The sequence below is a fragment of the Rhinoderma darwinii genome, chromosome 4 (assembly GCF_050947455.1).
Source record: "Rhinoderma darwinii isolate aRhiDar2 chromosome 4, aRhiDar2.hap1, whole genome shotgun sequence".
NCBI lineage: Eukaryota > Metazoa > Chordata > Amphibia > Anura > Rhinodermatidae > Rhinoderma > Rhinoderma darwinii.
In genome coordinates this window covers 123,359,195-123,382,513 of record NC_134690.1, presented here as the reverse complement: position 1 = coordinate 123,382,513, position 23,319 = coordinate 123,359,195, and the positions used below count along the sequence as shown (strand labels likewise).

The 23,319-nt window shown below is 42.6% G+C and overlaps 1 protein-coding gene across 1 annotated transcript in view; it reads right to left on the bottom strand.

Moving 5' to 3' along the window:
* Positions 1-23,319, bottom strand: part of KCNAB1 (potassium voltage-gated channel subfamily A regulatory beta subunit 1) — a 221,364-nt gene that overhangs the window by 60,675 nt on the left and 137,370 nt on the right. Inside the window, exons 5-8 of the mRNA XM_075861532.1 lie at positions 11,049-11,093; positions 7,942-7,986; positions 3,845-3,888; positions 1,306-1,392 (exon numbers count right to left, since the gene is read on the bottom strand). Coding sequence (XP_075717647.1) covers positions 1,306-1,392; positions 3,845-3,888; positions 7,942-7,986; positions 11,049-11,093 — 221 coding nt within the window. The remainder of the gene's footprint in view (positions 1-1,305; positions 1,393-3,844; positions 3,889-7,941; positions 7,987-11,048; positions 11,094-23,319) is intronic.

Below are 23,319 nucleotides of genomic sequence, written 5' to 3'. Positions count from 1 at the left end.
GTGCCGTTCCTCTGTTCTCCCTCTTATAAATTTATGATCAAATTTACAACTGGGTATTACCACCTGTGGGTGTGTCACTACACACTGTCCAATCAGTGCTCACTGTCTAGGGACACACCCCTTTGACAAGGGGAATAGTAACACCCAGCTTTCAATTTATTCATACATTTCTAGGAGAAATAACACAACACAGAGAAAATATAAGAATCTCCAAAATTGTGATTTCATGGGGAATACAAGTATTTACTAAAACAGATATGTCAGGAGAGGTGACAGGTCCTCTATATTTGAGTATTTATGCACCCCCTGGTCAAGAACCATTTAGCATTGACCAAGTGAATGATTGTTCACTTCACCCCTGCCCATAACCTAACAATGGAAATGAAATGAAGACTCCATGCTTCCTTTTAGGTAAGTAAAGCTGCATACAGAGCCCTATTTGTGCGTTTAGTGTATAGTGTTGTTTTCCTGCCTTATCTAGGCCCCCAGCAGTGCAATAGAGCTGTCATTAATTCCCCCGCCTTGTGCTTAACCTGTCCCAGTCTACATAGCAAAGCTGACAAGTGAGCTGCAAAAAAACAGGAAATATTAGCTTATTGTGTCTGCTCTAGTGGCTAGTGTGTAAACTGGAACAAGATCTACGTCTTCTATATAACTACAGTAATGCATGATAAAATGTAAAAGTCAAGGCATTTCTGTCCAGAATCTTTTATATCTGCCAAGTGATGCCTCCATGAGACCCCATGCCGAATTCTGGCAAGCATGCTATAATTGGGGACACTTCTATACAAACGTGGGCTTTATGAAAATATATTTACAAAATATAATTAACACAACTCACTCGCTCTACTCTTCAGCATAACAGTGTAATATAACAAAGTATGAGTAAATAAACAGTCATTTGTGTGATTAATCTCCAGCTCTTTATGATTACCGTTCATGCTGCTTCGTAAAGCATATCTGAGTGGGTGACTCCAGCAGAGAAGCTTAGATATTAATATTGCGCAAAAGCATTGACAATAAAATATTTTGTAGATTAGAAAAGCTAGAGAAGTCACAGTTAAATAAAACCTCTGCTTTCATATGAAGAAAATACAAATAGAGATGGTGATCTCCTGTAGAATAATTATTACTCTGCAATTATTAGGTTTCAGAAATTCGAAAATTAGACGGGCTTTGAGATAATGTGCCCATGCTGCGTATTTATGGCAAGCTGCCCATCTAGTATCCTTAATACACAGAATTACATTTTCCAGCAACAGGTGATGGGAGCCTGTAAATCAGATTTAATCATCCCGTACTAACCTTCCATGGGGGTATTATTATCTGGCCGGTTTGCAAACACCACATCCACATATTCCAACTGCATCCTCTGGAGAGAGCCCTTTAATCCTACAAATAGAACAAAGATGAAAACATACGGTAAAAGAGAAGCTTAAATGAGTTACTTAATCGACCTTTTAGAAAATCAGTTTATCTGCCCTGGATTGCTCTCTGTGAGACATATCTAACATATGGCATAAAGACCCTTAAAGTGGTAGTATCAAAATGTATTTGCTTCCCACCATCTGAAGGAAATTGCATTTTTCGTTACAACTAGACTTTAAATAATTTGTTACATATAGTTATTTTCCAGGACAGTGTTGGATTATTACAGGTGATCGGTTCTAGCTTCTGAATCAAATGGGTCAGGACTCCTTGTTCTCTTTTCCCAACTTAAGTCAGAGGAAATGTTAGAATCAACATCTTTACACAATTTGCAACTATTTATATGAGCACTGCAAATAGTAATATACAGTATATATATATAATACAGCACAAGAGCGGCACTCCAACTGACTTAGTCAAAAAAATATGTGTTTATTCGCCCATAGTGAGAAGGCGACGCTTCGACTCCAACTGGCTTAGTCAAGCTTGAAAATTACGTTCTGGTAGAGTCGAAGCGTCGCCTTCTCACTATGGACGAATAAACACATATTTTTTTTAACTAAGTCAGTTGGAGTGCCGCTCTTCTTGTGCTGTATTTTGTAAAAGTCTGGGTTTGGAAGTCAACCTGGTGAGTGGAGCACCCTAATATTGGACCTGGGAAAGGCTTTAGTGTATGGAGCTGAAACGTTGCACTAAGGGTAATAAAGTAATTACCTACGGAGTGCTGTCTGCTTTTTGCTTTGTGTGTGTATGTATGTATGTATGTATGTATGTATGTATGTATGTATGTATATATAATATATAATGTTGGCCTACTGAAAAGTACCACTGTTGCTCAGTGGTCAAAAGTCCTGTATTCAGATGAAAGTAAATTTTGCATTTCATTTGGAAATCAAGGTCCCAGAGTCTGGAGGAAGAGTGGAGAGGCGTCAATCCACGTTGCTTGCAGTCCAGTGTGAAGTTTCCACAGTCAGCGATGGTTTGAGAGCCATGTCATCTGTTGGTGTTGGTCCACTGTGTTATATCAAGTCCAGAGTCAACGCAGCCGTCTAGCAGGACATTTTTAGAGCACTTCATGCTTCCCTTTGCTGACAAGCTTTATGGAGATGCTGATTTCATTTTCCAGCAGGACTTGGCACCTGCCCACACTGCCAAATGTACCAATACCTGGTTTAATAACCACAGTATCACTGTGCTTGATTGGCCAGCAAACTCGCCTGACCTAAACCCCATAGAGAATCTCTGGGGTATTGTCAAGAGGAAGATGAGGGACACCAGATCCAACAATGCAGATGAGCTGAAGGCCGCTATCAAAGCAACCTGGGCTTCCATATCACCTCAGCAATGCCACAGGCTGATCGCCTCCATGCCACGCCGCATTGATGCAGTAATTCATGCAAAAGGAGCCCAGACCAAGTATTGAGGGCATATACTGGATATACTTCTCAGTAGCCCAACATTTCGTTATTAAAAATAATTTTTGAAATCGGGCTTATATAACATTCTAATTTTCTGGGAGACTAAATTTTGGCTTTTCATTAACAGTTAGCCATAATCATCAACATTAAAAGAAAATAATTCTGGAAATTTATCACTCTGTGTGTAATGAATCTATATAATATATAAGTTTCACTTTTTGAATTGAATTACTGAAATAAATTCAATTTTTGATGATATTCTAATTCATTGAGAAGGACTAGTATATATATATATATATATATATATATATATATATATATATATATATATATACATTACACATACATACATAGATACACACACACTGTAAATCTATCACATGCCCAAGGCTGGGAAAGTACTGGAGGGGCTGTATTCAGCACACCTGGCTGTTAAGATGGGTGAGATGAGGTATCCAGGAAAGTTCATCTTGAACTATTCTCCTATCTCTTGTCCAGTTAACTTTTTGATCACTTACAATCTGGCTTTCAACCTCACCACTACTAAAACTGCCCTAACCAATGTTACCATATTTCATATCTCCATGATGTCATACCTTGTTTAGCAATGTGGCCACGTGCCTGAGACCCAAGGTTGTATTTTTACACAATTTTCATCAAATGAGGTCAGTTATCAAGTCAAAAGAAACAAAATAAATAATAGCTGTTGGTCCTGGAAGTAGAACCAAACAGAATAGTGAATTCAGAACCACACCATACTCCAGTTTTATGCAGTTTTTTATATTCTCCTTTTACATGGGTTAATCACCAGGACTGTGTTTCTAGTCGTGCTGTTTTGCTATCAATACTTATGCAAATAGTTAAAAGGTTAATCAAAATGCATTTTGTACCTACCCATTTATAAGTGAAATACTTATAAGTCAAGTTCCACTTTAGACAAATTAGAACAGACTATTTTAGCAATATACAGGAAAAAAGTATAAATAAAATACAATTACCTTCAATAATGTGTTTTCTTGATAGACCTCTCTCAGTTTCCGCTCTAGAGAAATATACATAGATCGATATTGAGAAAGAGCGAAAGTGTATCCTGAAATTTAGCTATGATACACTGATCGAAGTCTTCGCCTATAATGTTTTATAGCACAGGCAGGCAAGTGCGCAATTTCATATTTTATTTATGCTAATTATCTGTACTTTATGGTCCCAAAATATCTCCTGCAAGAGTAAGACTATATGTTGCCATACAAAATGTATTGATTCTCTTTGCGCGAGATCCAGCTAGTAGGGAGTCTTTAGGGAAATGCTCCCTGTGAAATAGTATCCAAAATAGCTCTCCTTCAGAAGGATGAAAACTGACTCTCTAGTGCCACCTATAGGAGGATACCCTGTAAGTCTTAGGCCGACCCTTAAAGAGGCTCTGTCACCAGATTTTGCAGCCCCTATCTGCTATTGCAGCAGATAGGCGCTGCAATGTAGATTACAGTAACGTTTTCATTTTTAAAAAACGAGCATTTTTGGCCAAGTTATGACCATTTTTGTAGTTATGCAAATGAGGCTTGCAAAAGTCCAAGTGGGTGTGTTTAAAAGTAAAAGTCCAAGTGGGCGTGTATTATGTGCGTACATCGGGCGTTTTTAATACTTTTACTAGCTGGGCGCTCTGATGAGAAGTATCATCCACTTCTCTTCAGAACGCCCAGCTTCTGGCAGTGCAGACACAGCGTGTTCTCGAGAGATCACGCTGTGACGTCACTCACAGGTCCTGCATCGTGTCGGACACATCGGCACCAGAGGCTTCAGTTGATTCTGCAGCAGCATCGGCGTTAGCAGGTAAGTCGATGTAGCTACTTACCTGCAAACGCCGATGCTGCTGCAGAATCATCTGTAGCCTCTGGTGCCGATGTGTCCCCGCTCGTCTGACACGATGCAGGACCTGTGAGTGACGACACAGCGTGATCTCTCGAGAACACGCTGTGTCTGCACTGCCAGAAGCTGGGCGTTCTGAAGAGAAGTGGATGATACTTCTCATCAGAGCGGCCAGCTAGTAAAAGTATTAAAAACGCCCCGATGTACGCACATAATACACGCCCACTTGGACTTTTACTTTTAAACACACCCACTTGGACTTTTGCAAGCCTCATTTGCATAACTACAAAAATGGTCATAACTTGGCCAAAAATGCTCGTTTTTTAAAAATAAAAACGTTACTGTAATCTACATTGCAGCGCCTATCTGCTGCAATAGCAGATAGGGGTTGCAAAATCTGGTGACAGAGCCTCTTTAAACCATAACTCAGGATATTAGCCAAACCGAGACACCCATCTGTAAACAGTTGTTGCTCCTCATCAATACAGAGTAGGGTTTTAAATAGCTGTGTGAGATGTTGAGTTTACTGCCTCATGAAATAAAATTATTCTTCTGGTGATCCAGGTGGTAGGAAGTCTTTGTGGGGTAACCACCTGTAGTTGGCACGAGAGAGACAGTTTTCTTCCTTTATAAGAAGACCTGTTTTGATGAGTATATGTTGGTAAAACCATTTTTAAGTACTACCTTAACAGCAGAATGTCTTCTAATTGAACATATTATGCACATTTTATAGTCAGGCATGCGTTCTGTCACGATAGGGAGAAATGGAAAATGGGCTTTGTTAAAAAAACAAAAACATACACTACCATCTGCAGTAATTTCCCAAGCATAACTAGTATCTGTTATGCCATTCCATTCCTCTAAATCAGGGCTTCTCAATCTTTTTCTACTTGGGCCTTACCATCTATAACAGGGGGTCGGCAATCTGTGGCACCTGTTCTAGATGGCATGTGGGGCATCAATGTTTGGCACGCTTCTCTCTCCTGTTGTCTAGGGCCGTTGTATGCTGCGACGTTGAACACAGGGGAGCTTCAGTTTGAATGTACTTACTGATCACTGATAAACAGAAGAGCAGAGCGGCGCTTCATTTTGTGCTTCTTGGTTTTGAACACTGGGCGGCGCTGGGTGGTGTGCATGGTGCTGACAAGCATATAATGAAGCGCCGCTGTCTCTCCTAGTGATCAGCATCTCTGGTCTCTGTAAAGGTAAGTTAAATTTACTTTAGAAATCAATGCCACTGTGGCAAAGATTTAAAGCTTCTTTTTCCTTGCATTACCTCCACATCACAACGAAATGTCTGGCAGCTCTTTCTCCTAAGGAAATCTCTGGCAGTTCTTTATTTTATGTGCATCTCCCCCCAAGGAAATCTTTGGTTCTGCTCTCTCCTTTGTGCACCCGCCCTCCCCTAACCTGATGTTCACTAGCTGCAGTCTCTCCTATGTGCACTCCCCCCAAGCTGGTGTTCAGTTAGCTGCGGTCTCTCCTATGTGCAACTGCAACTCCCCCAAAAGCTGCTATTTAGTAGCCATGGTCTCGCCTATGTTCACCCCCCTGAAAGCTAGTGTTCAGTAGCCACAGTCTCTCCTATGTGCACCCTCCCTAAGCTGGTGTTCCGTTACCGCAGTTTCTACTATGTGCTGGTATCCGCGGTCTCTCCTAGGTCCACACACCCTTCCCTAACCTGGTGCTTAGTAGCATGGCACACTGGGTAATTCATCTCTGATTTTTATTTTCAATCGGCACACCCTACAAAAATGGTTGCCTACCCCTTATCTAGAACATCCAGGGAATTGAAATCACCTTCATTTGTCTTAGTATTTTTTTTCTTTTCTAAACCCAGTAGAACATTAAAATATCCACAAAAGATTATATTGCTAAACTAGAGATTGCTACAACCATAGATAGGCCTGTGCAGCTTATTATCCCTTCTGTCAAAACTAACTCCCCAGCTGCAGCTCACTAACTGGGGGGCGACTCACAGTTTGAAAAAAACTGCTCTAAACTACTGTTACTTTAGTTCTACTGTGATATAAATGAGGACTAAGTGCATTTGTTTTTTATCGCACTCATCTAGCACAGTTATATTGAGCTTATGTAGAAAAAGGCTATGTAAACCTTGAAAAGTAATTTTAATAAAAATGTGTATTAGGCTGGGTTCATACAACCTATTTTCAGACGTAAACGAGGCGCATTATGCCTCGTTTTATGTCTGAAAATAGGGCTCCAATACGTTGGCAAACATCTGCCCATTCATTTGAATGATTTTGCCAACGTACTGTGCAGACGACCTGTCATTTACGCGTCGTCGTTTGACAGCTGTCAAACGATGACGCGTAAAATGACTGCCTCGTCAAAGAAGTGCAGGACACTTCTGTGCCACGTAATTTGAGCCGTTCTTCATTGAAGTCAATGAAGAGCAGCTCAAGATTTACGAGCGTCAAAGGCGCCTCGAATAATACGAGGAGGAGCTTTTACATCTGAAATGACGCAGCTGTTTTCTCCTGAAAACAGTCTGTCTTTTCAGACGTAAAAGCCTCTCATCGTGTGCACATACCCTTAGTGTTATTGGTGCAACTTTCAAATTTGTTTTTGTTAAAAATACTTTTTACTTTTTGAGATACAGCTGCTTTATATCCTGTATACAGAGCAGATGTATAGTTCCCTGAATACTATACCCATCAGGTCTGCAGGACTGATGGGTTCAGTGTCAGGGTCCTGCGTGTCTTTGACATGCAAGATCCACCTGTAGGCTATCACATCTAAGACACACAGGATCCACCTGTAATCTATCACATCTAAGATCATAACTTAGATGTGATAGATTACAGGTGGATCCTGCGTGTCAGAGACACGCAGGACCTGCTGACACTGAACCCATCAGGTCCGCGGGACTGATGGATTCAGGTCTTAGCAAAAGATACAACTGCTCTGTATAGAGAATACAGAGCAGCTGTATCTCAAAAAGTAAAAATAATTAAAAAAACAAATTTAAAAGTTGCACCAAACAAACTGACTGACATTTTTATAAATAAATAAATAAATCACTTTCAAAGGTTTACATAGCCTTTAAGCTATATGGCATAAAGCAGTCATTTTAAAGAACAATATTGTGTGGAAAAACAAGGAATCAAACTCTAAGTGAACCATATCATGTAATATGCATCTAATTTTATAAAGATAAGCACTTGCATTATTACTATGTTAGAACAAGAATTTTGACTGAACTTACTTTCCTCCCCAGTATAATTTAGTTGTAATGACCAGACTTGATCTCCTGTAGTAAAAATAAAAAACAGATTCATTCCAGATTTATTTCAGTTATGGAAGAGACAAACGTTTAAAAATCACTTGGGACTTAGGACCTTCAAATTTATTTCTACATATGCAAATGAAAAAGGCCATACAATAGGAATATTGCACACGACCGTAATGGTTTTACGGGCTGCAAAACCACGGTTCCGTTGCGATCCATTAGTCTGCAAAAATTTTTTTGTGTGTAATCAGGATTCACTGATCCACAACAAAAAATGTTATGTCGCTAGTTTGTGAAGTTGCAAATCCAGACGGTAAAATGTTGTCCGGAGGTTTTACGGCACGGATTCGCGGCCCCAGCACGGATCCGTGAAAACCACGATCGTGTGCATGGAGCCATAGAAATTAATGGGTCCACAATATAGCCGCAAAAATGCTGATAAATTGCAGATACAAACGCATGGTCATGTGCATGAGGCCTTACGGACGCAAGGGCAGGCTCAAACTCCTGGGCACTGGTGTTCGAACTTGCCCTTGTGTCAGTATGTATGGCCTTTTTCTGTGATTTTTAAGTAAATGTATTTCCTTTTTCTGTGATTTGTTTGTAAGGAGTGTAGGGACTCGCAATGCGATGGGGACCTTTGACACGGGTTTCGAGATTGCTTATTTTGACCAAAATATAGACTTATACCTCCTGTTTATCATATATATTTTTTCAGGATGCAGCCTGGCTTTGTAATGTTGGGGGACAATAGTGAGTCAGTACTTAGTGTGGTGCAACTAGATAGTGCTGGGCAGCCCACCTGATCTAATGGTATGGGCGTAATCAATAAGCTGCAAGCCAGCATGGTGCACTACACGTAACCGAGTGACTGGCACCCTTATATAAACCTTATCTGTGTGCAATGATAATACTAAGCAACCACCCCCCTCATAAATGGAAGGTGTGAGAGTGTTCATCAGTATATTGCTTGTCTGCATCCTGCTGGGAGCTGGCGCCTCAACCTGCCCTAGTGTCAGTAAGTATGGCCTTTTTCAATGATTTTTAAGTAAATGTATTTCCTTTTTCTATGATTTACGCATACAAGTGCCTTTAAGTAAATTCCTCAATGAAAGCTTCGCTAGAAGTCTCTCTCTGATACCATCGGCAGCAACGCTGCTGCATTAACAGGGGAACTCCATGGGTGATCTCACTGAGTAATGTAAATAATAATAATAATTTTATTTATAAAATACCAACATTGGGCATGAGAGTGGGAGGGGATTATCATGGGTGAAATGGGTCCCTAGTAGAGCAAAGGGCACAGCTAAGCGCGTAAGGAGAGGTTAGAGATATGAGGAGACAGGTACAGCATTACGGAGAGCATTGAATGTTGGGGTAAAACTTTGAAACTGAATTCTGGAGGAGATGGATATCCAGTGAAGCAACTAGCAGAGAGAAGTGATTTTAGTGGAACGGTTAGTAATAAAGATTAGTCTGGTGGATGCATTCAGGTTAGGTTTTTGCAGAGCCTGCCTATTTAAAGGGAGGCTAGTTAGTAACAAGTTACAATAGTGAAGACAAAGGATAATAACAGCGTGCATGAGTGCTTTGGCCAATTGTCCGGTGAGAAAGGGGAAGATGCTTCTTTATGATGTGGTTCAACTTTTAAGAGAATGTGGCTCAAGAGAATATGGTGCCTCCTGGACGCACCATACAGCAGCACGCTGTCAGCAGACTTCTTCTCTTATAAATGATTTTTTTTCCCAACTATATTTATTAAATATTTAATGAATGCATTTATGTTTTCTTCCAAGATTAAGGCATCATCCTTTACTTATTATTTTATTACTTTTTTATTGTTGTAACACAACGGAACTAGAGATGGAAAACTACATACATAAACATGTAGAATTAAAGTATTATAAATGAAAATTCCAAAGCCATGTGCTGTTAAGTGCGCTTTAGCTAGATGAAAGAAAATGATACAATATTCCTTTAAAGTACAGTCTAGCCTGCGTCTCGCCTCCATCCCTGGAGAATCATTCTTTAAAGAGACTCTGTCACCACATTATAAGTGCCCTATCTTCTACATAAGGTGATCGGCGCTATAATGTAGGTGACAGCAGTGCTTTTTATTTAGAAGAACTATCTATTTTCACCACGTAGGAGCGATTTTAGCTTTATGCTAATTACTTTCTTAATGCCCAAGTGGGCGTGTTTTTACTTTAGACCAAGTGGGCGTTGTACAGAGGAGTGTATGACGCTGACCAATCAGCGTCATGCACTTCTCTCCATTCATTTAGACAGCACATAGTGACACTGGATTGTTCACGATGTGCTGTCTTATACTGTCATATTAACATTACTGAAGTGTTTAGACAGTGAATAGACATTCCTTGCAGCCAGGACGGGATGTCTATTCACAATCCCGACACTTCCGTAACGTTTCTGTGTGAGTTACAGCAGACCAAAGCGTAATCTCGCTGTAACCTGTCATTCACAGCGTGATCTCGCGAGATTACGCTTTGCTCTGCTGTAAGTACCACAGAAACGTTACGGAAGTGTCGGGATTGTGAATAGACATCCCGTCCTGGCTGGAAGGAATGTCTATTCACGGTCTAAACACTTCAGTAGCGTTAATATGTCAGTATAAGGCAGCACATACTAATCTAGCAGGATCCTTATGAGCGGACTAAATGAATGGAGAGAAGTGTTTGGTCACTGATTGGTCAGCATCATACACTCCTCTGTACAACGCCCACTTGGTCTACAGTAAAAACACGCCCACTTGGGCATTAAGAAAGTAATTAGCATAAAGCTAAAATCGCTCCTAACGTGGTAAAAATAGATCGTTTTTCTAAATAAAAAGCACTGCTGTCACCTACATTATAGCACCGATCTCCTTATGTAGGAGATAGGGCACTTATAATGTGGTGATAGAGTCTCTTTAAGAAGCAATACAGAACGGATAATGTAAACCTTGCCAAAATCCATGCAATTTTTATGGAAAGCAAATCTCCATGAGCCAACCCTCCAGTTTCTGTGTTCAAAGTATCCGTTATCCACACAATAGAGGGAGGGGCATTTTTAGGTAAACTCACCTCCAGTTCTTCTTCTTGATGATATTTCCCAAGATCACTTCTGCCCTGGGATAGAAAAAGTAGAAAATGTTTTTGTAAACGAAGTATAAAGTTGGAATGTTTCAAAGCAAAAAACAAAGAAAAACATCTGAGTTGCATGGTCTTATCTGCTCATGCACACAACATATTCCTCCATGCTTCATCTATGTTTGCTGCTAAGGAGAATATGGCTAATTTAGAAGGGGCTTTGAACTGACTTCTGCACGTGTATATTTTCTTGGAAGCAGAAATCTAAACGTACTCATTCCTCACAGACATGTTTACACCACTTTATTCACACGAAAGTGCTTAACGTCCGTGATACGCGTGTGAAAATCACGGACCTATGTTAGTCAATGGGGCCGTTCAGACATTCCGTGATTTTCACGCAGCGTGTGTCCGCTGCGTAAAACTCACGACATGTCCTATACTTGGGCGTTTTTCGTGCATCACGCACCCATTGAAGTTAATGGGTGCGTGAAAATCACGCGCAGCACACGGAAGCACTTCCATGTGTCGCGCATGATTCGCGCAACAGTAGATAAAGAAATGAAGGAAAAAATAAAAGCACTTCCCTAATTTATTTTTCTAAACATCAAAACTGTGTGTCATAAGGATGGCATATGCGTGAAAATCACGCAGCCACGCAGCAAACACTTATAACACACGGAACTGCAACGCGCAAAAAACACACGTTCATGTGAATAAGGCCTAATATGCAGTTCTATACATGTATAAAACTAGTGAAGAACTTGAAAAAACAGACGTTCCAGACAAATGATATAGCACAGGCAGACAATACTATATCATAGGATACGGACGTCATTTTCACAGACAATAACCCGTTTAAAGTTACTACTTCCAGGATATTCTTCTTATATGTGCTGTATTTATTCACCCCTCAACATTAACTATGACTGTGAGGTTTATCTGTGTTTATACTTTTAGGGCTCCTGATTTGCTTGTCTGAGAAAGGCTTAAACTTCATGTTCATACAGCTTTGGAAGTACATTGAATTATTTGTCTTGCAAGTTAGACTTTGTTCACATCTGCGTCAGGGCTCCGTTCATGGGTTCCTTTAGAGCTTTCCATCAGGGGAACCCGTGAACGGAAAACAAACGGAAACCATAGGTTTCTGTTTGCATCACCATTTATTTTAACGGTGACGGATCCATTGCAAATGGTTTCCGTCTGTCACTGTTGTGTAAGGGTTCCGTTGCTTTGACGGAATGAATAGTGTTGTCGACTATGAGCGTCGGACTGGCCCAACTTAGGACCGGAGGATCCTCCGGTGGGCCGAGGCAGCGAGCTGCCTTTATCTGGCAGCGGAGCAGAGAGACATTGTCTCCCTGCCCCGCTGCTTACTCTTGCAGGCAAATTCGGCGTTAGGGAACCCTGCCAACTATAGTAGCCATAGTGGCTGCTTTGGTGCCTGCGGCATGAGGAGACCCACGCTGCCCGGCACATAAATGTTATGTGCCGGATGGCACGGGCCCCCTCATGCCCTGTGGCATCGCCTGCACCGAAGTGGGCCCCGGTGTTAGCGAATGCCACATTCGTATCTGCGCAGGCCAGCGTGATGACGTCATTGCATCATGCTGGCCTACGACATCTGAGACGGTGGAGCTCTCCCTCCGTCGTGGAAACGGGACTAGGTAAGTACAATTTGTTTTTTTGGGGGGTGTGCGATGCTATCTACTGAGGGGGTTGTGTGGTGCTATCTATTAGGGGTGTGTGTGTGGCACGATACGGGGGGGGAGTGCTGTGTGGCGCTATCTGCTAAGGGGGCTGTGTGGTGCTATTTACTAAAGGGTTGTGCGGCACTATACAGGCGTGGGCTGTATTGCGCTACCTACTAGCGGGGGCTGTGTGGCATTGTACAGGTGGTAGGGCTGTGTGGCACTATACAGTGGGAGGGCTGTGTGGCACTATACAGGGGGAAGGCTGTGTGGCGCTATCTACTGGGGGGGCTGTGTGGTGCTATCTACTAGGGGCACTATACAGGGGGAGGGATGTGTGGTACTATCTACTAGTAGGATCTGTATGTGGCAATATCTACTAGGGCGGCTGTGTGGCACTATCTACTAGGGGTGTGTGTGGTGCTATCTACATGAGGGGGGCTGTGTGTGGTACTATCTACAAGAGGGGGGCTGTGTGGCACTATCTACAGGGGGCTGTGTGTGGCACTATCTACAAGAGGAGGGCTGTGTGTGGCACTATCTACAAGAGGGGGGTTGTGTGCGGCACTATCTACAAGAGAAGGGTCTGTGTGTGACACTATCTACAAGAGAAGGGGCAGTGTGTGTAACGTCTATAGCCGCAGCCCGTCGTTCTGACTTACACTCCGACGGCCGCGGCCATGGACACGTGTTCCCTTCAGCGTCTTCATCCTGTGAGACGCCAGCACTCACTTCCTATATCTGAGACTGTCTCCCGCAGGGCACGCGCGCCCGCACACCTGCGCGTGCACGGCCTTAAAGGGCTAGTGCGCGCACTATTGCAGGAAATCTGCAATCAAGTCCAGAATGCTGCTGGACTATAAAAAGGGCTCTGCCCTCTTGATCAGTGCCTGAACGTTGTTGTGTACCTAAATTTGTCTTGCAAATGGTCTTCTAGTGTTTTCCAGTTCCCAGTGTTACCCATTCCTGCTGCCTGTACCCTGTATCCTGTGCTACAGTGCTACCGTGCCTCTGTGTTGTCTAGAGTCTAAGTCAAGTTGTGTCTTCGCTGCATCAACTGCGTCACACTCCGCCGGGTGCCCGTCTACTGCCGGAGCCTTATCTTCAGCCTGAATCACCGCTACTGTCTGCATTGCCTCAGGTACCCTTTCTGGACTATAGACTTTGTACTACAGGGTGGGCCATTTATATGGATACACCTAAATAAAATGGGAATGGTTGGTGATATTAACTTCCTGTTTGTGGCACATTAGTATATGGGAGGGGGGAAACTTTTCAAGCTTTGTGTCGGCCATTTTGAAGTCGGCCATTTTGTATCCAACTTTAGTTCATTCAATGGGAAGAGGGTCATGTAACACATCAAACTTATCGAGAATTTCACAAGAAAAACAATGTTGTGCTTGGTTTTAACGTTACTTTATTCTTTCATGAGTTATTTACAAGTTTCTGACCACTTATAAAATGTGTTCAAAGTGCTGCCCATTGTGTTGAATTGTCAATGCAACCCTCTTCTCCCACTCTTCACACACTGATAGCAACACTGCAGAAGAAATGCCTCCCGATCTGACCCCCTTAGACTTTTATCTTTGGGGTCATCTGAAGGCAATTATCTATGCTGTGAAGATACGAGATGTGCAGCAACTGAAACTACGGATACTGGAAGCCTGTGCTAGCATTTCTTCTGCGGTGTTGCTATCAGTGTGTGAAGAGTGGGAGAAGAGGGTTGCATTGACAATCCAACACAATGGGCAGCACTTTGAACACATTTTATAAGTGGTCAGAAACTTGTAAATAACTCATGAAAGAATAAAGTAACGTTAAAACCAAGCACACCATTGTTTTTCTTGGGAAATTTTCGATAAGTTTGATGTGTCACATGACCCTCTTCCCATTGAAAAAACTAAAGTTGGATACAAAATGGCCGACTTCAAAATGGCCGCCATGATCAACACCCAGCTTGAAAAGTTTCCCCCCTCCCATATACTAATGTGCCACAAACAGGAAGTTAATATCACCAACCATTCCCATTTTATTTAGGTGTATCCATATAAATGGCCCACCCTGTATATTTCTTTGGCCAGCTGCTATCCCACTACTCGGTATGGCCCAGTGGGTCCACACCCCGCGCCGTGACATTGTGGCACTATCTACATGAGAAGTGGCTGTGTGTGGCACGATCTACAAGAGGAGGGGCTGTGTGTGGTACTATCTACAAGAGGGGGGCTGTGTGTGGCACTATCTACAGGGGGCTGTGTGTGGCACTATTATTATTGTGGGGCCAAAAGGGAGTACTATTATAGTGTGTGGCACTGAGGGGACATTATTTCCATCTTGGGCACTATAGATGGTGAGGATTTTGAAGAGGGTGGGGAGGTGCTACAAAAGCAAGAAGCCAAAGTTGTTTGTGTTTCAAATTCTGCAAAGGCGATTTGTAGTTGGGAGAAGGCGTCAGGGCAGTCTGGGCCGGATGAAAAAGAAAAGGATAAGTGAGAGACTCCAATCTGAGCAGACGTCACTGGTGAGTCACAGGATTTCACTGTATTGTATTAAAGGTATGGCATATGCACAGGAAATGCCAAAAATGTCTGATAGATGTGGGTCCCAGCTCTGGAACCCGCAGCTATATAGAAATATTGCGACCACTCTTAATTGTGTAGTAAAACTTGTGTAGTAAACCAAAGACCAACATTACAACCATACAGTGACCATAAAGTGGTAGACACCACTCGTACACAAGCGCTCTGCAGACCATATAGGAGTTTTACCATTTTAGACATTTATGGCATATCCACAGGAAATGGCAAAAATGTTTGATAGGTGCAGGTCCCAGCTCTGGGACCCGCACCTATATCTATAACTGGCTGCATAATCCAGGCGGAGACCAGTGGAGTGAGGGTCACACGTGCGCGCAGCTCTCTCTATTCTGCTGTATGGTTGTTATGAAAACAGCCGAGCAGATCTTGCTCGACTGTTTCCTTAACTCCCATTGAACAGAATGGAGAGATCTGCGCGCACGCGTGACCCTCACTCCATTGGTCTCTGATTCTGCGGTCAGTTATAGATATAGCTGCGAGTACCAGAGCTGGGACCCGCATCTATCAGACATTTTTGCCATTTCCTGTGGGTATGCCATAAATGTCTAAGATGGGAAAACTCCTATATGGTCTGCAGAGCGCTTGTGTACGACTGGTGTCTACCACTATATGGTCACTGTATGGTTGTAATATTGGTCTTTGGTTTACTACACACGGTTTACTACACAACTAAGAGTGGTCGCCTTATTTCTATATAGCTGACAGGTGGGCCCCAAGAATGATTTCCTCTGGTGGGCCCAAGGTACTCCAGTCAGACACTGTCGACTATGGTATTGATTCCGTCAAAACAACGGAACCCTTACACAACGGTGACAAATGGAAACCATTTGCCATGGATCCGTCACTATTGAAATAAATGGTGATGTAAGGCTCAGAGCCCATTTTTTAAAATTGGACATATTTCATTTTATGTGGTAATAACTTAGCAATGTTTAAACCTATCCAAGCGATTATTTTCTTGTGAGACATTGGGCTTTATGTTAGTGGTAAAATTTGGTCTATATATTCAGTGTTTATTTGTGAAAAATTGCAAAATTTCGAGAACATTTTGAAAAAATTGAATTTTTCTGAATTTCAATGTATCTGCTTGTAAAACAGATTGTAATACCACACAAAATAGTTACTAGTTCACATTTCCCATATGTCTACTTTAGATTTGCATCGTTTTTTGAACATTCTTTTCTTTTTCTTGGACGTTAAAAGGCTTAGAACATAAACAGCAATTTCTCATATTTTTAAGAAAATTTAAAAAGCCTTTTTTTTAAGGTACCTGTTCTGTTCTGAAGTGGCTTTGAGGGGCCTATGTATTAGAAACCCCCATAAAACACCCCATTTTAAAAACTAGACCCCTTAAAGTATTCAAAACAGCATTTGGAAAGTTTTTTTTTAGCCCTTTATGCATTTCACAGGAATTAAAGCGGAGGTCATTTTTCTTGCTGAATTTCAATTTTATTCCATTTTTTTTCTGTAACGCAGAAAGGTTTTACCAGAAAAACACTACTAAATATGTAATGTCCAAATTCTGCAGTTTTTAGAAATGTCCCACATGTGGCTCTAGTGTGCTCGTGGATTAAAACAAACACAAGTCCCAGAAGCAGAGGCACCTAGTGCATTTTGGGGCCTCTTTTTTTTAAATTAGATATATTAATATATTTTAGACAGCATGCCAGGTTTGAAGAGGTGTTGAGGTGCCAAGACAGTAGGAATCCCCAAATAGTGACCCAATTTTGGAAACTACACCCCTCAAGGAATTTGTTTATGGTTGTTGTTACCATTTTGACCCCACAGTTTTTTCACAGCACGTATTTGAATTGGGCTGTGAAATTAAAAAAATGAAATTATTTCCAATAAGATGTAGATTTGGCTCAAAATTTCTTATTTTCACAAGAAATAAAATACCCCATTTTGTTGCCCAATTTGTCCTAAGTGCGGCAATACCCCATATGTGGTGATAAACTGCCGCTTGGGCCCATGGGAGGGCTCAGAAGGAAAGGAGCGCTATGTGTTTGTTAGAGTCCAGATTTTGCTGGATTGGTTTTCGGGTGCCATGTCGCATTTGCAGAGCCCCAGAGGTAACAAAGCAATGGAAACCCACTAGAAGTGACCCCATTTTGGAAACTAAACCAATCAAGGAATTCATTTATTGATGTTCCGACCATTTAGACCCCACAGTTTTTTCACAGAATTTATTTGAATTGGGCTGTGAATTAAAAAACAATTAATTTTTTTCCAATAAGATGTCGTTTTGGCTCAAAATTTCTTATTTTCACAAGGAATAAAATACGCCATTTTGTTGCCGAATTTGTCCTGAGTGCGGAAATACTCCATTTGTGGTGATAAACTGCCGTTTGGGCCCATGGGAGGGCTCTGAAGGAAAGGACCACCATTTGGCCTACTGGGGATTTTCTGGTGCTAAGTCATGTATGCAGAAGCCCCTGAGGTACCAGTACAGTTTAAACCCCAGAGAGGTGACCCCGTTTTAAAAACGACACCCCTTAAGGAATTCATCTAGAGGTGTAGTGAGCATTTTGACCCCACAGGTATTGTGTTAAAGATAATGCGCAGCAGATGGTGCAGAGTGAGATTTGCAATTTTCAATACATATATGCCATTTCAGTGTCCGATATATTGTGCCCAGCATATGCCACCGGAGACATACACCCCATAAACTGTAATGTGGGTTCTCCCGGGTTTGGCAATACCCGACATGTGGCTGTTAACAGCTGCCTGGGCACACGGCAGGGCTCCGAAGGGAAGGACCACGATTTGGTCTACTGGGGATTTTCTGGTGCTAAGTCATGTATGCAGAAGCCCCTGAGGTTCCAGTACAGTTGAAACCGCCGAGAAGTGACCCGGTTTTAAAAACTACACCCCTTAAGGCATTCATCTAGAGGTGTGGTGAGCATTTTGACCCCACAGGTATTGTATAAAAGATAATGCGCAGCAGATGGTGCAGACTGAGATTTGCAATTTTCTATACATATATGCCATTTCCGTGTCCGATATATTGTGCCCAGCATATGCCACCGGAGACATTCACCCCATAAACTGTAATGTGGGTTCTCCTGGGTATGGCAATACCCGACATGTGGCTGTTAACAGCTGCATGGGCACGCAGCAGGGCCCAGAGGGGAAAGATGAGGGGGATAAGCTGTGCGGAGTGCATCAGGGTAATTACTGGGATAGATTAAAAATCAAGGCATGTATGATAAAATTTAAAACACTCCTTCATACAGAGCCCTGGTTTTTCAGGACACCTGTCACATTGATATATTGTGTCCTTCCTTATCCCCCTCTTATAGCAGACTTTGCACCTCTTTTGACTTTTTCCCTTCTTGGCAGTTTGGGGAACTTCTGGAAAGTGTTGCCTTGGTACGATGCGTGTGGCCTCACTTCCAGAAGTACTGGGTGCCCCCCCTTCTTGGTCCCTAAAGATTAGGTTCTTGATAACCACCTCTTGAAATTCCAGGAAAGTTCCCCACTGGCCTGCACAACGATGTAGCACGTTTGCATTGTACAGGGTGGGCCATTTATATGGATACACCTAAATAAAATGGGAATGGTTGGTGATATTAACTTCCTGTTTGTGGCACATTAGTATATGGGAGGGGGGAAACTTTTCAAGCTGGGTGTTGACCATGGCGGCCATTATGAAGTCGGCCATTTTGTATCCAACTTTAGTTTTTTCAATGGGAAGAGGGTCATGTGACACATCAAAGTTATCGAGAATTTCCCAAGAAAAACAATGGTGTGCTTGGTTTTAACGTTACTTTATTCTTTCATGAGTTATTTACAAGTTTCTGACCACTTATAAAATGTGTTCAATGTGCTGCCCATTGTGTTGGATTGTCAATGCAACCCTCTTCTCCCACTCTTCACACACTGATAGCAACACCGCAGAAGAAATGCTAGCACAGGCTTTCAGTATCCGTAGTTTCAGTTGCTGCACATCTCGTATCTTCACAGCATAGACAATTGCCTTCAGATCACCCCAAAGATAAAAGTCTAAGGGGGTCAGATCGGGAGGCATTTCTTCTGCGGTGTTGCTATCAGTGTGTGAAGAGTGGGAGAAGAGGGTTGCATTGACAATCCAACACAATGGGCAGCACTGTGAACACATTTTATAAGTGGTCAGAAACTTGTAAATAACTCATGAAAGAATAAAGTAACGTTAAAACCAAGCACACCATTGTTTTTCTTGTGAAATTCTCGATAAGTGTGATGTGTCACATGACCCTCTTCCCATTGAAAAAACTAAAGTTGGATACAAAATGGCCGACTTCAAAATGGCCACCATGGTCAACACCTAGCTTGAAAAGTTTCCCCCCTCCCATATACTAATGTTCCACAAACAGGAAGTTAATATCACCAACCATTCCCAATTTTTTTAGGTGTATCCATATAAATGGCCCACCCTGTACAATGCCATCTGTATGATGTGCACAGCCAGCTTCTTATACCACACCCCCGATTTCCACATGGCACTGTAGGGCTTCAGGACTTGATCTGACAAGTCCACCCCTCCCATGTACCTATTGTAGTCCAGGATGCAGTCTGATTTGGGGGTCTCTGTACAGGTACATGGGTGCTGGTGTGGCCATGTATTGTTGTCAATACAAGGACATCTCTCTTGTCCTTGTACTTGACACACAATATGTTGCTGCTAGATTGTGCCCTCCTCTCACCCCTTGTTTGCCCAAGCAGAGTCTTAGGGAGGCCTCTCAGATTTCTTCTAGCAGTGCCGCATGCCGCAGTACTTTTGGAAGCGAGGCACATGAAGAGTGGGACGCTGGTATAAAAATTATCCAGGTAGAGGTGGTAACCCTGGTCCAGCAGTGAGTGCACCAAATCCCATACAATTTTTGCATTAACTCCCAGTAAGGGGGGTGGGGCATTTTGGGGACTGAATACTGCTGCCCTTCCCTTCATATATTCTAAATTTGTACATATACCCTGATGCACTCTTGCACAGCTTATACATCTTCACGCCATACCTTGCCCTCTTACTCGGCAGGTACTGGCGGAATTGAAGCCTCCCTTTAAAATGTACCAAGGATTCATTAATAGAAATACACTTCTCAGGGGTTGTATGCTTGGGCAAGCCTGGCACCGAAATGGTCTAATAGGGGTCTTAGTTTATACAATCGGTCAAAACTGGAGTCATCTCGGGGTGGGCACTGCTCACTATAAGTATAATGTAAGAAGCGAAGTATTGCCTCATAACGCATCCCGGACATGGCCATATGGTACATCGGGGTGTGGTATAAGATGTCCGTGCTCCAGTAGGCCCTAATGGACGGCTTTTTCGGAAGCACCATGTTCAAGTGAAGTCCACAGAACTTGCCCAACTCTGCTGCGTCTACAGGGGCCCACCTGTGGGATTGGGCATAAAATGATGTGGGGTTCTTAATAATTTACTGTTGGGCATATAAATTTGTCTGGGAGACCATAAGCTCTATAAAGAAATCAGTGAAGAAGAACTTGAAAAAGTCAATTTCACTGAGCCCTGCCGTATTAACAGGTTCCCGACCGCTGGCCGTAAATATACGGCCAGCAGTCAGGGTCTCTAAAGTCCGGCGTATAGTATATATACGGCCGCACTTCAGAGACTGTGCACGCGCGATCGCGTGCACACAGCTCTGTGCCCTGGCTGTTACTAACAGCCATGGGCACTGGGCAGAATGTCAGGGGTCAATCTTTTGGCCCCTGAACATGTGATCGCTGTGACAACCAATCACAGCGATCACATGCATTTCTGCATAGAAAACAGTGTGCACGCGATCGCGTGCACACAGCCCTGTGCCCTCGCTGTTACCAACAGCTCTGGGCACTGGGCAGAGTATCAGGGACCAATCTGATGGTCCCTGATCATGTGGTCGCTGTGAAAACCTATCACAGCGACCACATTTGTTTTTGTTTTGACTTTTCTGGCAGTAAATCTCCTGCCTCTTTTCTTCTCCTCAAACATTGTTTCAGTTTGAGGAGAAGAAGAGACTCGAGAGAATTGCTGCCAGAAGAATACAGTGAAAAAAAATACAGTTACACTAAAACATTCTCTGTATAGATAGATTTCTATCTATCTATACAATCTATCTATCCATCTATCTTTTTTTCTATCTATCTACCTTTCTTTCTTTTATTCTATTAGAATAGGCAGGTAGGGAGTATATAATTATATATATATCCACATATATATAATATATATAGCAATAGCGGTTTATTTTTTTGTTAGCGGTAGTATAGATATATATAGCAGTTAGTTTGTGTGTTTTATAAAAAAAAAAAAAAAAAAAAAAAAAAAAAAATTTGTTTAGTTAGTGTTAGTGTTAGTTACGTTATGGCGAGGAAGTTGTTTAGCGCCGAGGAGGCATACGCCATGCTGTGGTCTGAGTCGGAGACCGCATCAGAGATGGCGTCAGAGATGGAACCTGTTTTGGGCAGTGACGATGATAGCGTCACTTCAGGTTCATCTTCAGGGGACGTTGTCCCTGATGCAGTCGAAACTGCAGAACATGAAAGCGCAGGGCCAAGTAGCGCTGTAGCACGGGACAGCCTGGTCCCTCCAGTCCAGGCTCTTGTATGGGCACCTGCCCCATCTTTTGGGCCTAGAATCCACGGATTTACGGCCACTCCTGGCATAACCGTGGACAATACAAATTTTGTCCAAATGGATTACTTCCATTTATTTATAACGGACGACATCCTAAATCAGATTGTCCACGAAACAAATTTATATGCCACGCAATATATAAGGCAGAAACCTTCATCCACCCATGCCAGAGATTGGACGCCCACCAATTTGCAGGAATTAAAAAATTTTTTGGGGCTCACCCTAAATATGGGTATTGTCAAAAAGCCCTCCATTAGGTCTTACTGGTCAACAAGACCCGCCCAAGCCACCCCAGTATATTCTGCAGTAATGCCCAGGTCTCGTTATGAGACAATAATGAGGTTCCTCCACTTCAATGACAACGCACAGGCCCCCCCAAGTACCGATGCAAACCGGGATCGGTTGTTCAAAATAAGACCGCTAATAAATTCCCTGAATAATTTATTTCTGCAACTCTACACCCCTGAGCAGAATGTAAGTGTGGACGAATCCCTCCTCAACTTTCATGGCAGACTTAGCTTTCGCCAATATCTACCTTCCAAAAGGGCAAGATATGGCGTTAAGCTCTACAAATTGTGTGAAAGCGGGTCAGGATATACCACCGCCTTCAGGATTTATGAAGGGCGGGACCGCACAATAAATGTTCCTGGATGCCCCCCTGATCTTTCCACCAGCAGTAAGATTGTGTGGGAGATAATGCAGCCTCTGCTTCACAAAGGGTACCACCTGTACTGTGATAATTTTTATTCGAGTGTGCCCCTGTTTAGGCATTTGCATGCTGCAAGGACTGGGGCATGTGGTACCATGCGCAAAAACAGAATTGGTTTTCCACAGCAATTAGTGGGGAAGCGCATGGTAAAGGGGGACTCCTGTGCTTATGCATCTGAAGAATTGCTGGCGGTCAAGTTCAGGGATCGCAAAGATGTGTATGTGCTAAGCACGATTCATACCGCAGGAACAGTGGCAGTGAGGGAAAGAGGGGCAACATCGGACAAGCACAAACCAGTGAGCGTGTCCGAATATAACAAGTACATGGGGGGGGTGGATTTAAGCGACCAGGTTTTACAGCCCTATTTAGTAAAACGCAAAACTAAAACCTGGTACAAAAAGGTGGCCATTTATCTGTTACAGGTGGCCATCCACAACTCATTTGTGCTCTATAAAAAAAACAGAGGCAGAGACACATACCTGGATTTCCAGGAAAAAATTATTGAAGGCCTCATTTTTGATGTTCAGGACACCCGAGAATGCCCCCAGTCTGAGGATGTCACGCGACTGACTGAAAGACACTTCATCAGTCGGATTCCCCCAACAGCAACCAGAAGCAACCCCCAGAAAAAGTGCCGCGTCTGCAGAAAAGACGGGCACCG